Source organism: Chionomys nivalis, chromosome 10 (genome assembly GCF_950005125.1).
Source record: "Chionomys nivalis chromosome 10, mChiNiv1.1, whole genome shotgun sequence".
In the NCBI taxonomy this organism is placed as follows: Eukaryota; Metazoa; Chordata; class Mammalia; order Rodentia; family Cricetidae; genus Chionomys; species Chionomys nivalis.
The window spans coordinates 81,461,414-81,480,518 of record NC_080095.1 but is presented as its reverse complement, the minus strand read 5'-3'; the positions used below and the strand labels follow the sequence as shown (position 1 = coordinate 81,480,518).

General features: G+C 46.7%; 1 protein-coding gene across 1 annotated transcript; it reads left to right on the top strand.

Moving 5' to 3' along the window:
- Nucleotides 1–701: 701 nt before the first annotated feature.
- Nucleotides 702–2,636, top strand: Twist1 (twist family bHLH transcription factor 1). The gene is made up of 2 exons (XM_057782918.1): nt 702–1,472; nt 1,977–2,636. Exon 1 carries the CDS (start codon nt 814–816, stop codon nt 1,429–1,431), a length of 618 nt encoding a protein of 205 aa, XP_057638901.1. The 5' UTR covers nt 702–813; the 3' UTR covers nt 1,432–1,472; nt 1,977–2,636.
- The last annotated feature ends 16,469 nt before the right edge of the window (nt 2,637–19,105 follow it).

Below are 19,105 nucleotides of genomic sequence, written 5' to 3'. Positions count from 1 at the left end.
CCCCGAAGACTCTGAAGGATCCCGGGAGGGATGAGATTTCACCCAGTGCGTCGAAGTCGCTCGCCGCTGTCACAGCCACTCCCCCCCATGGAGGGGGGGGGGACAGCAGCCAAAACAGGCCCCTCTGCCTGCTGGCCATGCTGCGCTCGGGTGCGGGGGGCGCTGGGCACGCGATCGGGCGCGGAAGGAAATCGCCCCGCGGCCGCCTCACAGTGGAGGGGGAGAGCTTGCGGGGTGGGGGGGGGGTGAGTAGGGAGGCGGGCGCAGAGGCTGGCCGCCCGGACCAGGTCGGTTTTGAATGGTTCGGAGGACGAATTGTTAGACCCCGAGGAAGGGGGGCCGGGCCGGGGGAGGGGGGCTGGAAAGCGGAAACTTTTCTATAAAACTTGGAAAAGTCCCTCCTCCCCACGTCAGGCCAATGACACCGCTGCCCCCCAAACTTTCCGCCCGCACGGAGGTATAAGAGCCGCCAAGCCCACAGCCCGCGCCCGACTCCCAGACACCTCGCGGGCTCGCCAGCACCGGCACGGGCTGCGCCAGGGCGAGCAGGGCGCGCGTGCGGCCGTCGGGCGCCTTCTTTTTGGACCTCGGGGCCCTCCACACCGTCCCCTCCCCCGCCCGCCTCCCTCCCCGCCTCCAGCGCCCTCCCCGCGGAGGTTTCCCCCCCATCCCTCCTCCCTGCGTCCTTCGGGCCGCACCGCCCGGGCCGGCGCCGAGCGCGGGGAAGCTGGCGGGCTAAGGCGCCCCGCTCCTCTGCTCTTCCCCCCCTCCCCCTTTCCCGGCTCCGCGAGGCCGCACGTCGCCGCCCGCGAGATGATGCAGGACGTGTCCAGCTCGCCAGTCTCGCCGGCCGACGACAGCCTGAGCAACAGCGAGGAGGAGCCGGACCGGCAGCAGCCGGCGAGCGGCAAGCGCGGGGCTCGCAAGCGGCGCAGCAGCCGGCGCAGCGCGGGCGGCAGCGCAGGGCCCGGCGGGGCCACGGGCGGGGGCGTCGGAGGTGGCGACGAGCCGGGCAGCCCGGCCCAGGGCAAGCGCGGCAAGAAGTCTGCGGGCGGTGGCGGCGGCGGCGGCGGCAGCGCGGGCGGCGGCGGAGGCGGCAGCAGCAGCGGAGGCGGGAGCCCGCAGTCGTACGAGGAGCTGCAGACACAGCGGGTCATGGCCAACGTGCGGGAGCGCCAGCGCACGCAGTCGCTGAACGAGGCGTTCGCCGCGCTGCGCAAGATCATCCCCACGCTGCCCTCGGACAAGCTGAGCAAGATTCAGACCCTCAAACTGGCGGCCAGGTACATCGACTTCCTGTACCAGGTCCTGCAGAGCGACGAGCTGGACTCCAAGATGGCAAGCTGCAGCTATGTGGCCCACGAGCGGCTCAGCTACGCATTCTCGGTCTGGAGGATGGAGGGGGCCTGGTCCATGTCTGCGTCCCACTAGCAGGCGGAGCTCCCCACCCCCTCGGCAGGCCGGAGACCTAGGTAAGGACCCACTCCCGGGTCGCTCGGGCCAGGCCTGGGCTCCCTGGCCACCTCGCCGCTCTGGGTGACCCTACTTTCCTCACTGCCCTCTACCTAGCCAGGCACCGCCACCCCATCCCCCAGCCCGTGTCTCCGGCAGGTAGTTCAGTCCCCACTGGGGAAACAGGTCCGGGTCGGGGAGACAGAGTGTACCCTTGAGAGAGGTGAGCGTGTGCGGGAGTGTGCGTGACAGAGACTTGAGAAAGTCAAGAATAAGGGCCTTGTGCCCAGATCTAGCCCTCCCCCCTTTCTTTCGTCTTCAGAATTCCCTTCTTCTTAAAACAAATGTTTCCAAATTCCACCCCCTCCTTTCCGCCCACCCACTTCCTCTTGCCCTTGGGCTGAAATCCTTCCAGGTTGTTCAGCGAAAATTCTCGCTGGTAGTGATAACCAAGCTTAGCGGTCTTAGAAAACAGTCGCAGAGACATCCACAATAACCAACTTTCCCCTTCTGGGTTTTTGCAGATGTCATTGTTTCCAGAGAAGGAGAAAATGGACAGTCTAGAGAACTCTGGAGCTGGATAACTAAAAATAAATCTATATGACAAAGATTTTCTTGGAAACTTAGAAGAGCAGAACCCAAATTCAAAAGAATCAGGGCGTGGGGCACACTTTTAAAAGAGAAAGCCAGACAGGCCCGGTGGACTGAGATTCCCAGAGAGGCAGCGGCACCACCCTCACACCTCCGCGTTCTGATAGAAGTCTGAACCGTTATTTGTGTCTCCCCACCCCACCTTTTGACGAAGAATGTTTTAATTTTTTTTATGCATGCATTCTCAAGAGGTCGTACTATTCAGCCACTGAGAGCAAAGGTATCACTGTGGACTTTCTCCATTTTAAAATGGTAACAATCAGAGGAATTTTAACAAGACGTTTAGAAATAAAAACGCTGGGATCAAACTGGCCTACAAAACCATAGTCAGTGAATTCCATAAAAAAAAAATTACTTCCTCTGAGGGAAAAGGAAAACATAAGAAACACAACATTCTATTTATTTATTGATGACCCATGGTAAAATGCAAATAGATCCGGTGTCTAAATGCATTCATATTTTTATGACTGTTTTGTAAATATCTTTTGTATATTATTTTTCTGCAATAAATAAATATGATTGAAAAATTTTAAGAATTTTAAAGTTTGGTCTATATTTTTAAAACTCAGAATGAAGTTGGTGGTAAATACTTGTTTGTTTAACTCTAGGGATGTCCAGGAGGGAGTGGGGCGCTAATATAAACAAAGTCGTGAAAACCTCAAATAAACCTGCTACTGACAGAGACAGCCACGCTATTTAAAGGACAGCTCTCTTATTATTACAGCTTGGTTCAGCGGGGCTCATTGCCTCCCGATTTCTTAGGCTGAATTGAAGAGATTTGCTACCAAGTACCTCTTGCTTACAGTCTGGACTAAAGCATTCTAGTAAGCCATGTGAAAACAGTATTATTTCCTTGTTACTATGTATTTTCGCCCTTCCTTTAAAAAGGCTTATTTCGGAGAAAGGCCACTGTGTTAATGAAAACTACGTATATTATGTTTCAAATGTGTGATTTATTCACCTCTTGAGGGAATGAATGATACCCAGTGCCATGTTGATTAAAAAGGAAAAGGGGTTCCTTTATTAATGTTACCCCCCTGGGAAACAGGCACCTGATATATACTTAAAGATTATACATCTGTGGAGTAAAAATAAATATCTTGATTTTAGGTGTCCTTAGCAACTGCTGGAACAATTACAATTGTTAAATGCTACAGCTCTTCAGTCTTCAGTCAGTACCGTGTACACTCGTGTGCACACACACGCGCACACACACACACGTATGCACACACGCACACGCATGCACACACACACCTGAAGCTCTGTGAAATGACGGATGGAGATGGACTTTTATTTCAGGATATTTCTGGGACAAAAACATAGTTTTTTTTTTTAAATGACTAAAGTAGTGATTTTTTAAAAGTTTAGTTTTTCAGTTTTCATAAGCTCAGCAAGTCATGGGCAAATAGAGGCGTTTTTGAGTTGGAAATGTTTCTGGTGCCTAGTTCACACAATAACTCACCAAACAGGCTGCATTTCCTTAACTGAGGTCGAGGTTGTCTTGTTGCCCCCAGGTTTTTCTTTCCCTCTCACTCAGCAGTGCCAGATGCTGATAGGACAGCCTCATGCATTAACTATCGTGAATATTTTAAAATATTTTTATAATAAGGAGCCCGCAGCATCGAGTCACGCATGGGGAGTTACTGGTTCTTATTTCTATTCTGTTTTAAAATTTTTGGTTACCCGTTACCTTACAGTGAACAGACAAGGTGATTCTGTGGGGTATTTGTGGGTTGTGTCCTGTAAGGCAGACTTGTAAAGACAGTGTCCTAAAAGGACCAGAGAGAAGACCAAGATGGCAAATCACCCCAGCATGTCCATTTTCCAGATGCTCTGGAAGGAGCTTCCGTGTTCACTAGCCTGGTCTGACTCTTCTTTCAGATGTCTTCAGGTACAGCAGGGTGGACGTCCCCTGATGACTGAGAAGGTAAATGCTACCCTAACTCCGGGTGTATAAGCTGATGCTTCAGACAAGAGTTGGTTTACTTTTCCTTCTTTATTTCTATTTTTTATTTCATAAGAGGAAAAACTGGGGAAAGGCAGTCGTCATATTGACAGTAATAGAAAAATGAAGATAATATTTTCTCCTGGATTTTTGTGAGGTAGACAAACGTTTTTGGAAAGCTCATAAGTAGTTTTATTTAAGTGAGGCGACTTTGTGGTAGAGATTGTTGTCTAGAATGTAATCTCCAGCTTGCAAGGTTGTGTCTGCAATCTCACCTCCACCACTGCAACATAAAATGCTGCATTCTTCATTATAAAAATGACCTGCTTGTTCACCGCCCCCCGTTATTCTTATTTTATTCCAGTGTTTTATTTTAGTTACCTTTGTTTAAAGTACATGTTGGATAGATTACCCGTTTCGTGGTTTATCGTGGAGACGCTAAATCTTATCATGTAATATTTCTGGACTCCTGTCTTTGTTCCCCCAACCACAATGCTATGGCTAGGAGGAAGAACTGTATTAAATGCTCTTCCATCTGAGGAACTGAATTTGTTTTTACCATGAAGATAGTTGTTTTTATCTTGTGTTTAACTTCCTCAAATTGCTAAGCCTTCAATAATAACAGTTAAGTGTATTCATGCACACGTTTCTGGGTTCCGTGCATATATGTACAAGTTAAGCAATGCACAGATAATACAGGGCACAGTTGCAGATCCAAAGTACAACTCATTAATAACATAACCTCAAATAGAAACTCACAGAACCTGTGTCCTTTCTTCCCACAGTCAAGATTGGCACACGCTTCCTGCCCCTGGGGTCTTTGGGCTCATACTCATAAGGGAGCCTTTTAAAAGGGACACTTGGCCCCTCACAAAAAAGTAGAGCGTTTTGCACATTCCACGGTTTGGCAAAGTCAGAACTAGTTATTTTCTCTAGACCAGTATCAAGTTCTTCTCAGGCATATGATTTCACTTGAAGTCCTGCCCAGGAATCCTTCAAAGTGAGCATTTGTCCCGCTCTCATGATGTCAGGCGGTTTTCCCTGCATCTGTAATTTGAAGAAAAACAAACAAACCTGCGGGGGGGGGGGGGAGACAAACGCCACGGAAACCCAAACAGAACTCCGTAGGGAACGAGGGTCTCACCTGCGTAGGGTGCACCAGAGGGGCACCGACCGAGGCTTCCCCTGCGTGGGTGGCAGTCCGTACCGTTCTGTGGAGAGAGTGTCAATGTCCCTGCTCTCTGGATGGCACAGACCCACTGCGTTGGGCCTCTGGCCGCTGCTAGGGGGCCGCTGCGCCAAGTGTCAGCGGTAGCACCGCAAAGCAGCTATAGACACAGGCAAAGGCCCAACCTCAAATTTCCAAAGACAGGCCCGCATTAGTGGCAAACTGGGGGTCGGGAAGGGAATCCCCAGGGGCCACTTTTCCAGAAATTTCTGCTAATGTGTCATAAGTGCCCCACCCCCAGTCCCAGTGAAAGTGGAAGGAAAGCGTTCCCTCACAATGGAAGAAGTTGGCTTCTTTCTTACTCTTAACAGCGACAACTGCACTATTTCTCAGACTCATCTTTGGAAACTGAACATCGAAAATACAAGCAGAAGGATTAATTTTCTGTGTTTAGTGGGCAGCAAAAGACAGACCTAGTAAACCGGGTACCGTGTGTGTGCGTTTTTACTCTCTTTTGTTTCAAGGCCCAAGACGCAACCCCACTTAATGTTCTTAGCAATCAAAGCATGCGTCCTTTGAAGAAGGTGTGTAATTGCAGTTGGAGGCATGTATGGAATTCCCAGATGTCTATAAAGTAAGAAGGAGCCTGTGGCAGGTCGCTGGAAGTTGGGGGCAAGTTACAATCACTGAGACACGAGGAACTGCTTTCTCTCCCTTGATACTGGCCAGAGAGTTAAACGTCTGGAAAAGTCGGGATGTGAGCATCTTCTTGTATCAAAGTCATAGCAACATGGCAAAAAGCACATGGTCAGAAAACCTCAAGGAAAACAGTCAATTACAGTGGGGATTTCGTGGGCGCCCTGCAGGGAGCTCATTTGAGGTTTGCTGCAGCGAGGGCCTTCGGTGACTTCTTTCTTGTTTACGTGGGCTGTTTTCTGTTCCTTCTTTTCCCTCTTACCCAAACTGGCGACTGGATCGTCGTTTTGCTACATGTGATTTAGGCTGAGGCCAGACGAACAAAACTTCAGACTGGAAAAGGCAAAAGCAGTGCAAAAAGCATTCCTTCCAGAAGGCAGCCTTCACAGGGCCAGGGAGACTGGGAGCAGACCCAGAGAAGTAACGTTTCTGTAAACGTGCAGCCTAAAGGTCTACCAGATAGAGGGACCGCTCCGTGAAAAGACTCGAACATCAGCGGCCCTCTTTCTGATTGTACCGAGAATTATGAGGAGGGCTGAGGAGTAAGGTCTGGCTGACGAAGCTGAGGAACCTGAATGCTTGTGTGAATGTTGCTTACAGGGCAGGTTTGGTTTTGTTGTTTTGTTTTTAGTCTGTAGCCCGAATTGAAATAAGACTTTTCCCCCTGGGTTCAGGGCATTGCTCTCATCTACCTGCAGAGAGGCGCCCCAGGCAGGAAACTTCTTAGTGTGCTGGAGAAATGGACTTGGCAAAGGCTGGCACTGGGAGGGGGCATTTGGGGGGGGGGGATTTTGACCGGAGGAGGGGAGCTGGAGTAAGTGGGGCGGCTAGAACAAAGACTAGCTAGGAAATGACTATTCTAAGGCAGAGGTGAAAGGGACTTGCTGGAGAGCCACCGTGAAGAGTTGAGCAGGTACCTGAGGAAGTTTATCTTGCCCAGATGTTAAGGCTTTTATGAAATGTCACGTGAAGAGAACAGATGTGCAAGTGGAACCACGCCCTTAAACACAAGGAAGTCTTGCAGGGGAATCTAGGCATAAATCAACAGCCTCTTTTTTCTCTCTTAAATACTCACAGAAATCGAAGGTTCATCCTAACTGCATCTTCCTAAAGTCCCTGTTCTTTCCGGGCCCAGCAAGGTCTTTGTTTCTCCTCCAGCGTCCTGTTTTCCTTCTTTATGTCCTCACCTCCCATGTTTCTCTCCCTGCTTCTTTGTATTTGATCCTTAGGAAAGTATCGGGTCTCAGTTTGAAAAGCTGAAACTAATCAATTGCCTATTTGAAGGGGTAGAGCGCGATAAGAGAACAGGAATGCCAGGCTTGACAGACCCTAAACCTCCAAGATGCCGGCACGGGCTGAAAGATGAGCGGGTGATCCCTCCCTCCTGGGGCTGAGAACCTCTGCTCTGGGGATCCCTGAGTCCCTGGGGAAGGGATTTCACCAAGATAAGAGCCTGTTTTGATTGAAAAGGGATTTTTTCCTCCAAAAGACTTGTACACATAAGACACTTTTTCCCCATGTGAGGAGAGAAGCTTGGCCTATAAACAAAATGAAAATGAAATAAGTTACCCAGTCTGGGAAGTGAATATGATTCCTTTTCTGTGTTTAAGAGGTTGTTCCTGGAGGTCCTTGTTAATGCTAACATGTGGGCAGAATCTCCTCCACACACAGTAAGAATTCAAATATTTGCCTCCGCCTATACAGTAAGGGTGTTTAGTAAAGTAACTGTGTTTTGGCTTTTCTTGTAAATGCAATACTGCCCCTACGTCTCTGTGCTGTCCATATTGTGTCTGCATCTGGCTTATTTGTTATTTAGCCTCCCATTAGGCTCTATGCTTTAAACAAAACTTAGGGAGTTAGAGTATTTTCTTCTACAATATTGAATTCAATTTTACTGCCAGGATTTATCTTATTCTTAAAGTTTCCTACGAGAGAGAGAGAGAGAGAGAGAGAGAGAGAGAGAGAGAGAGAGAGGAAGAGGAGAGAAAGAGAGAGAGAGAGAGAGAGAGAGAGAGAGAGAGAGAGAATACATTCAAAGTAATGCCATTAGCGTAAAAGGGTAACCCGAAATTTAAATACCCAGAACCAGAGGAACAGTCAGATCCTTCCCTCTGTAGCATTTAGTCTCCACACATTTCCAGCATTATTTAAGCCTGATTTATTGTTTTCGGGTGTATATAATAATATCTAGCTACAGCTCCCTTACATGCTGAATGCTAATGCTGTAGCCAGATCCTGCCCCCATTAGATTTGCGTGGTCTTCAAGGAATCATTACATTGGGGACCCCTCTACCTCAATTGTAAAACTTTCTTTGAGAGGCTTTCAGGTCTCCATTTTCTAAAACGCGTCACTTTGAAGTCTCCATTTCCTCCCCCTCTTTTCTTTCTTTCTTTCTCTCCCTTTCTTTCTTTCTTTCTTTCTTTCTTTCTTTCTTTCTTTCTTTCTTTCCTTCCTTCCTTCCTTCCTTCCTTCCTTCCTTCCTTCCTCTCCACCCCCCTTCTTTCTTCTTTCTGCTTTTCTCTTCAACTTAACAGAAAAAGAAAAGGGCTGGGACTACTGTTGAGAGTAGAGATATTCCCTACTGCAAGTTTAGCAGAGAGACGGGAGCACCCCTAAGGCAGGCAGCGTGGTGCTCCAATACTTGGGGGCATTCCTGCCTTCCCTAACAGTATTCTTTTAAATGTTCTTGTAAATCCCATCTGTGCTCTGAAGGAAACTTCTGCTAGCCTTCTTGCTTGGTTCCACCCCTGACTCCTCATGCCATACCCCATCAACACACACCTTTTAAAACTTCTGAGTTTTGTAGCACAGAAAAGAGACCCAGGATGAAGGAGAATCCTTCCTCTTCCTTCTTTCTCTGCAGACTGAGTGAAATTTAAAACACATCTCATAGATCAGTTTTCCTCCTCTGATGTTAGGCAGTCCACGACCCGGATTTTCAAATAGCCAGGCAGGAGTCTGCAATATTTAATCCAGCCAGCTATTAAATGTCCTCAGGCTAAATCAGGAACACGAGACAGAATCCTTACCGGGATAATGATACCGAGACCGGTTGGGGGGAGGGGGAGGGGCAAGTAAGGGGCAGACAACCCCAGGAATATCTTGGGTTTGAAAAATCCTGTTTTTAGAACTCCTGTCAGAACAATAACAAATCTAAGAAACATGAAAGAAAAAACTCTTTGTTCCAGGAGATGGTTTTAATGAATTACTACAACACACACACACACACACACACACACACACACACACACACACAGTGCTTCAGAGACTCCGCTTTTCCTTTACCTATTAGGGACTAGGAGGGTCCGTAATGTGATACCGTCGTTTTTCCTGCCGCCCCCTTCTTTCCCCAATTAAGCCAAAACGGTCTTTCTGAGGAGCCCTGGTCGGCGGACTGAGGCTGCTTTCCACATCCCAGCCCCTGCTCCAGTGCTCACCCTTGCTGCAAAGCCAGGCCTAGTGGGTTTGGGCCTCCAGGGTCTCACCTTCTTAAGGCCGACACCGTCACCTAGAAGCTAACTGTCCTGGTATCTAGCAGGGAAAATTCTTCTTAGGAATGCAACAAATGGTGTTCCCCAAATCCGCCTACCTTGGCTCCCCACTGACCTGGCCCAACGGGTTTTGTTGATTTAAACCATGGGGAGGAATTGCTACTAAGACAGCAAACGGGGCTGGGGGTAGGAGAGTAAAGTCAGGAGACCGGGCTGGAGTTCACCAGAGAAAAATGCAACAACATGGGGGCGGGGGGGGGGGGAGAACCTTTTAGGCAGCAAGGACTAGGCATTTTGGCAGTCACATCTGTCATTTGTAGCAGTGGACAGATAAAACCATCCCTGATCAAAGAGGTCCGTTCATAAATCATCCATAAGAAATGGATTGTGAGGAGCAAAAGACACGTGTCGAATAATCTCGACCCAGGAGTAAGCGCCTCACCACGCGGTTCTCGCCGCCTCCCCTTTCCTTGGTTTCCCGGTGCCTCGGCTCCCAGCTGGGAATGGGGGCGCTCTCCTTCCTGGCCCTCCCCGCCCCCAACCCCACCGCCCCCTGGCCTCGCCTCACAAATTCTCCTGGACCAGCCAGGTTCCGGGTTTGAGATTTCCATATGATCTTGACTCTGGACTGACCACGCAAGCATCAGGGCAAAGCCGATGGATGAAGTCTTTATTTATCTTAGGAGAGACAAGAAAGTTAATCTCTCAAAACCGAAGATATCTTGCTTCCAGATCCTGTCCTTAGATTCTTCTTCTTCCTACCCTTTCCATGGCTACTCCACCCCTACCCCAACCTCATGGATCTTTATTCCCAGAGAACGCAAATCTGCAAACTGTTCTGGGCGTAGGATGAGCAAAGGGGAGAGTTCAATGGGAGCTGAAACCGGCCGGACGCGGGCTGCCTTTCGGAATATTTGGGTTTGGAGGTTCAGTGTTTAGCTCGCAGCTCAGCCGCCCTAGTGCACTAGGAGTAGTTGCTGTCTTCGACACTGGAAACAAGTCGATTCTCTTTTCCCTTCCCACTTCCCAAGCCCGGGACTGTCCGTCCAGCACCTGCTTCCTCTGGCTGACACAAAGCAGGTTCGTGCGCTGAGCGCCGGGCTAGCTGTTGGAGGACCCCGGAAACGCATGAGGAGAGAGCTGAGCCGCTGCTGCCGCGGTCCCCAAGATAGTTGGCCATGTTAACGGACTTGGTGAATCTGTGCGCAGGGTTTACATCAAAAGATGCCCCCAGCTCCTTGCTTTTTTCCTAGCTTCAGCGTTCCGTAGATAAGCGAGATTTTGCATGGAATAGGTGTTTATGGTTCTGGAAACTGCTCTTTGATCTGGGATTTGAGGGGTGGAGTGTCTGAAGGGTCTCTAGACGCTTGTCTGATTTGAATGCTTCTCAGGATGATTTATGGCAAAGGCTCATTTCTGACACTTCCAGATGCCCGCACTCTTTCTTACCCACCAGGAATGGCTGGGAAGTCTGTTTCCAATGGCCACTGTCAGAGGTACCTAGACACCTATGGCTCTTTCTTGCCCGTTATCCCAAACTGGTAGTGTTTTCTGGTCCACTAGGGAGGCCGATAGCCTTCTCTGCCGTCGGAGAGTGGGGCGTGATTTCAAATGGCCAAACTACAGGCGTGAAACCGAAGCACCCGCCTGCAAAGTTAGGCTTCTGCAGTAAGTCTATTTTGTGCAATTAGCCACTAGCTCCCCGCCCAGTTGGTGGTTTGGCGTTAATGCGATTTGACCCCCCACCCCCCACCCCCCATGTGAAGTAGGGCAAAAATAAGCCCTCCGCTGGGACCCCTAGCAGTTTCAGCCTCCAGTCTCTGCCCCAGGCCATGCAGAGTGGTTCGAGGTCCTGGTTCCCGCGGGGCGGGGGAACCGGCAGCGTTCAGAAGCTGCTCAGGCTTGGGGTGAGGGGGTAGGCGATGTCTTTCGGAAAGCTCCCTGCAGGCTCGGGACAGCGAAGCGAGGCCAGGAAAAATAACCCTAGCGACTCATTTACTGCAAACTGCACGGTGAGGTTGGGAAGCTGGAATGCGCACCGCGGCAAGGGGGCAGGTCAGGCAGAGCCGACTGTTGCGCGATTTTAGGGGACCCCTAGGGCCAGCCGAGCTGAGTATGTGCTGAAGGCATTTGTCAACTCAAAGCCAAAGGTGGGCCCGACCCTTAGTGGCCTCCAGTGGACGCCTTTCTCTATGGAGAGAAGTTTCCCACTGATTTATTCTATGCAGCAGATCGGGGTGACGAGGGGGTCTTATTCCTTCATTCCAGGAACAAAGGGAAATTAAGGAGCGAATGAGCCTTGCAGGCTTGCCTGAGAGACGTAAGACCTGGCACTGCTGGTGGTATCTGTTTTACCCGGAGAGCCGCCCTGTGCCTGAGTCTTCCAAAATGGAAATCTGCACTCTTTGAGAGAATCTGTCCTGTTGGGGGTGGGGATATCTGCACCATTTGGGGAGACTCACTATTTGGGGCAAACTGCACTATTTGTGGGACTCTGTACTACTATGTGAAGGAATCTGCACTGTTTGGGGAACAATACCTCTTTGGTCACTTTGGGTGTGGTCTTTCATTCCTCCTTCCAATATTAGTGATTTGATGGTTTGTGGGTTGTAATCTTAAGTGGAAAAAAAGCCTGGTATCCTGGGTTACAGAAAATATATTAATTCTCTGAACAAACAGTGTGTAAACTTTCCTCATTCTCCCTAACATTACAAAATGAGGAACCAGATACTGGGTTATATAGAATCTGTCCTGATTGGAGAAGCTTACTTATAGGTCAACACTGCAGGTAGACTGGTTTCTCCTATCCCTCCAAAGGCAAATGGAGAATTGTTCAAAATCACTGCCTCTATTTTTAGAATTTGATCAGTACATCAAAAGATCACATCTTATCATATAAATATATGTGTGTGTGTGTGTGTATATATATATATATATATATATATGTATTCAAGAGCACAGACTCTTAAAAAAAACACTTTCCCAACTTCAAACCTATCAAATGTTTAACAGCTGAAGGATATTCATCTTTCGGAGGCTCGCCAAAATGTCAATAAAAATTTAATTATTTCTGAAACATATGGGAGTACTTACAAGACCCAAAAAATGTGATAGCAAGTATTGATATTAAGAGGAAACTGTACGATATACTTTCATATTTTCTTGTCAAGACCGTATATTCCTGAGAGTCTACAAGCCACAGGCATATTTATTCTTCCTGGCAAGGTCTCCAAAACCATCATGAATGGCAGGTTGGTGACTAGCAGGGTATCCTGTGCTCTCTCTAAGAAGAACCTCGGTGCCATTCTTGTACAATTGCTGTTTGTTTTCTGTAGCAACCTCTCGACAATGTCTATAATAGCAAAGACCATTTCAGTGCCGAAGAGGAAACAGTGTCCATTGCTACAGTCTTTTTTGTGATCAGCTAACGCGAATCACTATCCAATCTGCTCCATTTAAACATCCTCCCTAATGTGTGACTTTGTCCTGTTGTGTGATAAAAGGACATCAACAGGTGATCTTTATCTGGTTGTAGTGAACAAGGCTGGTGTGTGACTTTTGGATAAACACCAAAATAGGAGTAGTCTTTTGATAAGGTACTTCCATTTAAAGGCTTCAGTTTCTTCTTCTTTAAGGCTTTCCAGAAGACCTTTGGCATTCAAAGCAGAACACGGTACTTCAACTCCTGGAGTGCAGCATTCCTTCCAGTTGGCCACTGTTCTGGGGTCATCCCTCCGAAACCCTGAGAGTTGGTTTGACTTCTTTGCTGCTGTTTCCGACTGTCCCTGGAGTTCTCCAAAGCTGCTTGAGTCCTGGTTATTTTCACCCAGAACAGGCAGGTCCCAGAAGCCACACTGTGGTGGTGGTGGTGGCAGTTTGCACACAATTTTGGCCAATTATAAATGGGCTCTCCACCATTGGAATAAAGTTTGTGTCCCCCGGTGTTTAGATTCAGCCATTTAATTTGGAAGAAGGACTCAAAACACAAGTGTTAGAGGCATTTTCACTAGAATGCCGCTCCTTCCTCTCCTGGGACATGCAGTTTTCAGATTTTAAGAGCTATGGTAAACTCACAGATCACCTATGTACCAGAATAACCAGAGAAGCTATTCCCTAAGGCTCACTCTTTCTCTCCTACTATAAGTTTTAGGTCAACAGAACAGATAACAGGACAATAACTGTCTTTTAATAAATGAAACTAGAAACTACTCCTCAAATCTGCTCAAGAGCTGGCAAGTGAAAAAATATGGAAATTGCATCTTTTCATTCGTACAGAATAAAAACAAGAGTCTTGACTGAAGGGAAAATTTATCTGTAACATCTTGAATAGATGCGAAGTTCTGGGTACTAAATGTTGATTTTGACTTTTTATAATTTTGCACCCCAATCTTTATTCGTAGAAAGGTGCCCTGAGACCACCATTTTTTCATTAATAAACGTGGTTGCCTCTAAGCATGCTCTTGTGTATCAAGAGGATGGAAAAGGGTGACTTAGCCAGTATGTACAGAAGGGATGGTTCAGCCCACCGGAGGGTTCAGTTTGCCGTATGAAGTCATTAAGACATGGGGCAGAACCCGAGGAGAATGCTCTGAAGTGGAGTTTTCCACCCGTGCAAAACGTCCCAGAGGCCTTTTCTATCTGTGCCCTGAAGAACAATTCTTAACTTCAGCATGCTCCTCTAGTGGCTTTTGAGTAAGCAGCACAGAAAGCTAGCACCCTGGGTGAGAAGTGAATGAAGTTATAGAACCATAGATGATTCCCGTTTGCTCTTGCAGAATGACCTGCTCGTTTAACGGGTGGTCCAGAAAGAATCTTCAACGTTTTAGATCAACAGAAGCGGTTTAAAAATGTTTGCTCCTTCCTAGGCAGTTTTCTCCAGTGTCAGGCTGCGTGGGTGGCCGTTGTGACTGCTTTTAGCCAAATGAAGTAGTACTCAGTCAGCAAGAGGGTCCTGGAGGTTCCACTAAGGTCCAGGGGGCTGTGCTCATGTGACTTTGTAAGCGTGAAAGGAGCAGCCTTTTACTGTACACCTCACACAGCTGAGCCTGTGAACGGAAGCCTCCAGTCGTGGCTGCTTCCCTTGCTTTTCAGGGTATCTTGAAATGGTGCAGAAAGTTAGGAACCCACAGTCCTCAGAACCAAAGCTGCTTTGCTTCAGCATACTGAGACTGTGAACTCGGTGTGTCAATGGAAAGAAACAAAGGTCTTCTGCTTTTGCTGGGCTGCTTCTTCTCATCATTCTGTGCCAGCATCCCACAGACTGAGACCCGCTGCTAACCTGTAGGCACTTCTGAAAGAGGCATGCCCAGCTCTCTGACAGGCTCAGCTCCCATCCAATCAGCACCAGCACCTGGTGCGGTGGAATATTTGAACTAACATTATCTCTATTCCAACAGAAGATTCCCAAGGCAGAGTGGCTGTAATCCACACCTAAAGGAACAGAGAATCACAACACTGAACATTTCCATACCTCTGTGTCTAACACGTTACACTCTTGTGTTAGCCCCAAATTTGTATTTCTAGTGAAGACCCAAGCAAGCACAAATGACGTTTCAAAAGATATTTATTAAAACACCATGACTCAAACATTTGTTTTCCCTTAAATACTTCATGTTTAAAATAGCTATGAAGCCCATTGCTGCCACTTGCCTACAGGATTTTTGTTTGTTTGTTTGTTTGTTTGTTTGAATAAGTGAGGGGATATGTTTGGAGAACTCATGGCTTAACCTGCAGGACAGCATTAATTTCCAGTCCTGGGAAAATGCTATCCCCACTCAGTGACCCTCTCTTGTGGTCTTATGTGGATCCTTCACACCCTAAAAGCAGTAGCAGTTAAGTATTTAAAAAGGCTAGCTTATTACCAGAGCATTTTAATGTCTATCAAAATGATTCCATTTCCATTTGATCGTGGGTTTTTTTCCAAATAAATTCTGCACATGTGCATTGAGACCAATTCTAAGCCACCTGCCTAGAAGAGTCCACCCCTCCCTGGACCAACCTTGTAGAGATTTGTGTTTTCTATTCCTGTGCTATAAACATACAGCATGACTTTGTCACCTCCCAAAGTAGCTCAATTGCCCGTAACTAAACAGTGCACGTCAATCAATAACTGTGAGCAACCCAAACTTCAAGTTATTTATTGAATACATGCACATGCTATTGCAGAGTCAAGAGCGGTGGTCTAGAGGCTGCAATGTAATCGATTCTGAGCTGAAAGAAGCATTCTGAGGAGAGTTTCAGTTTGGCGTGACCAGTATGAATGCCGAGAGCTGCTTCTCCACCCTTCTGCTGTCCCTCTTGACTCCAGAGATGCGGTGAATGTGGGTAATTTAAGGCAGGTGCTCCACATAGTGGGCCGACCACAGAGGATGAGAAACCGTGCATTTGATACCCTGACGGCTGCTCTTTAATAGACTTTAAATAGACTCTGACTATTATTTGGCTTTTGGCTACAACATTTATTTTCACTTTCTTTCAAAGGCCTTTCTCTTTCATTTCGTCATTTTCTGCACCCTGAAATGTAACCCTGGTCCAGTAAGACCAAACAGAGGATTTATCTATATTGTCATCAAGCTAAATGCAAATGAAATATCAAAGGGGAGCGGAAGGCACCACTATTTTTGGATCTTGGATGCTGACAGAAAATGCATGCGTTTTTCTTTGCCTAGGTAATAACAACACTTTATTTTTATATAAAGCCTTTCATCTGAGAATCTCAAAGGCCTTCAAGGTGTCGTTTGGTTCTGGTATTCTTCAGCTGGCTGCCCTTGGTCTTTTCAGTAAGACTACCTTGCTATTGGATGGAGTTTCTCAGCCAATCTGCACTTGGCCATGCATATCCAGAGGTGTTTCTTGAATTGATCAAATAAATGACCAGTTTTGATGTTTTTGAAACAACACTTAGAGGAAGTTGGGTGACAAAGGTGATTACTGAATTCGCAGGTGGAACAGTTGTGATACTGTTTCTGCTCCATACAGGAACCCATGCTGCGACCCTCAGCCTGCCTGCATCTTCCCGACACCCTGTCTACCTGTGTCCTTCCCTTCCTGGCTCATACCTGTTAGCTGAGGGAGTACTTGCTTTGGGGGTGTTAGGCTTTGGTTGTCCTTGTCTGATGGCTTTGGTTCTTGGAGACGGAGTCTTGCTCTGCAGCCCTGGCAGGTGTGGACCGCATGCACACATCCGACTGAACTCAAATTTGGGTGTGATCCTCTGATTCTGCCCTCTGGATGCTGGGACTATAGGTGTACACCAACCACACTCAGTGGAAAATATGTATTGACATAAAGCAGGAAGCAAAGGCATGGCGTTCTGTTATATTATATGTCATACATACACAACTGAATTTAAAAATTAATTTATACATTTGTGCTATTAATTTTAGTTTATACACAATATAATTATCTTGCTCTTTGCTGAATTTTGTTTCATCTCATATATTCAGACTTATTCATCTGCTTCAGCATCATGGTTGTCAGGATGAAGAACTCTGAAGTCTGGACCGTTTCTTCTTGGCATCATTATCATTATGTGATTAGCTGTTAACTGGTGTTTCATAATTTGAGGTTATTCCACTTAACATTTATGGCTTAATATTCACTTGGGACAACACATCATGATCTACATTTAATTTTAAAATTCGTGGTGAAGTTTGGGCAAGGGATCTCTTCTTTTAAATGTAAGACAGTTCCAGAGCTTTATTCCAGTGAGAATAGCTAATAGGAGGAACATGCACACTTTTCACTAAGAAGGCTTCATACAGAAGGAGACTCGATTTCATCTGAGAATAATTATAGATTTGAAAGAAAAAAATACTAAACAAAAATATTTGTTTTTCTTTTCCATTCCTTCATTTCACATTTAATCTGAGCTTTTGTATTTGAATTCATCTTTCAGAGTAAATCACTGTTACATGTAGACAGAAACAGAACTCATAAGCAACATTAATATCACACATATTGGCACTGCCTGGCATCACTCTTGTTGTGGCTTCAAAAGAAGTCACCTTAGATGTGTGCCTTCTGATTTCCTAAGATCACGGATTCTTGGGACCAACTGATGTGATTTAGGTTAAGAGAAAGCCCTCCACGTAGTATGCTAATTTCACCATGTGTGGAACAGAAATCTCAGCATGGTATGTCATGTTCCTCATCTGTGCATGCCCTCTGAGTCCCGAGCTCGACTGTGATCAGCTCCAGAAGAAACGAGTGTAAACAAGCCAGAGTAGTGATGAAAACAACGTCCGATCTTGATCATCTCACTGTCTGAACCTCAAGGGTCTGGAGTCTGTACGGCATTTGCTGCCGTCGGTCCGCTCATCCTCAGACCCTTCCTTTGCACCTCCTCTACATGTGGGTAGACTGAGGAAAGAATGAACCGTTCAGTCAGCAACATGAAATAAGGAAAGATGCTGAAGAATGTTTCTTCATTAGGGAATCTCAGTATGGGGTTTGCTTTCCTATTTCTTCTGGGCAGCAGTCAGAGCATTAATGCTGCCCTTGAGATTGGCATCTCTATTCCTGTTTTGAACTTATAATGTAGTCTTACATTATTCATTTTTCCGTAAACAAAAAATCCCTTTCTGATGTGTCGTTGAGTTAGTTGGTTTAGGGAATTAAAAGAAGTCTAGTCCGAGCGCTGCCTCGTTTGCTGCGTTGCTTAGCCATGTGCCTGACCTCTTGGGCACCAGGTTACCTAAAATGGAGAAATACAGTATATCACAAGCATTTTCACGCCGCCCCTCCATGATCTAAAACTTCTGCTGATCCTGCAATAAAATGGAATCTAAAATATTATTTTGGAGATACTTTTCTCTGTGACTGGACAAACTTTAAATTTATAAGATCAATTAAAATGTTGATTTTTTCTAGAAAGACAGCTTAGAAGTTGTAAATTGAAGAGTTACTGAAAATTTCCAAATTCTGAAACTATGGCCACTGTAGGCTAAAAGTAGTGGTTAAAAACTTGAGATAAGAGTAAATACAAAAATAGCCATAGATCCGCATCATCTCCCTGATGTTAGAAATCATGTTGCTAAGAGTTCCACTTCTCTGTTTTTCTGGAAAAGATAGTTGTTAATACCTTGAACCAGTAAGTCAGAGTGTTTCTAACTCCTTCCCAGGCTGCCTTGGCCAGCAGGCATTCACTTTCTTCACAGCTGACTCTCGGGTTAAATGCCTTGAGAGCCAATAAGCAGGTAAATTTACATAACAATTAACCTTCTCATAAGTGGTGATTGGGTGGCATGTGCAGGCAAACATCTTGACTGTGATAGTCCACACCTTCACCCTAATTCCTCATTTTCACATCTGGTATCAAAGGAAGGGTCTAAAACTCAAGCTTGTCTTAGGACTCACGATCTGTAGTGTTTCTACCTCTTGTTTTGTTTTGTGGTCACTAACCACGAAGAAATTTGTCCTTTTTTTTTTTTTTTCGAACACTGGAAATAATTTACTGGTTTTAGAAATATTAAACCACAAGGGAAAAAAAGTTTGAGAAACATTACGGGTCTGCCGAAGCCCTCAGAAAGCCAGGAAATGGAGAGTAAACGCAGGGGCTCTGATCTAACTGTGTCTGAGGGAGTTAACAACCCCCAAGGAATGACAGCTTGTGCCTAGCCCACAGACAACGGAGACTGAGAAATCAGCCTGGTGTTGGCACAGGCATGTGGCAGGGAGCACCCACGGTAACTACGGTTGGA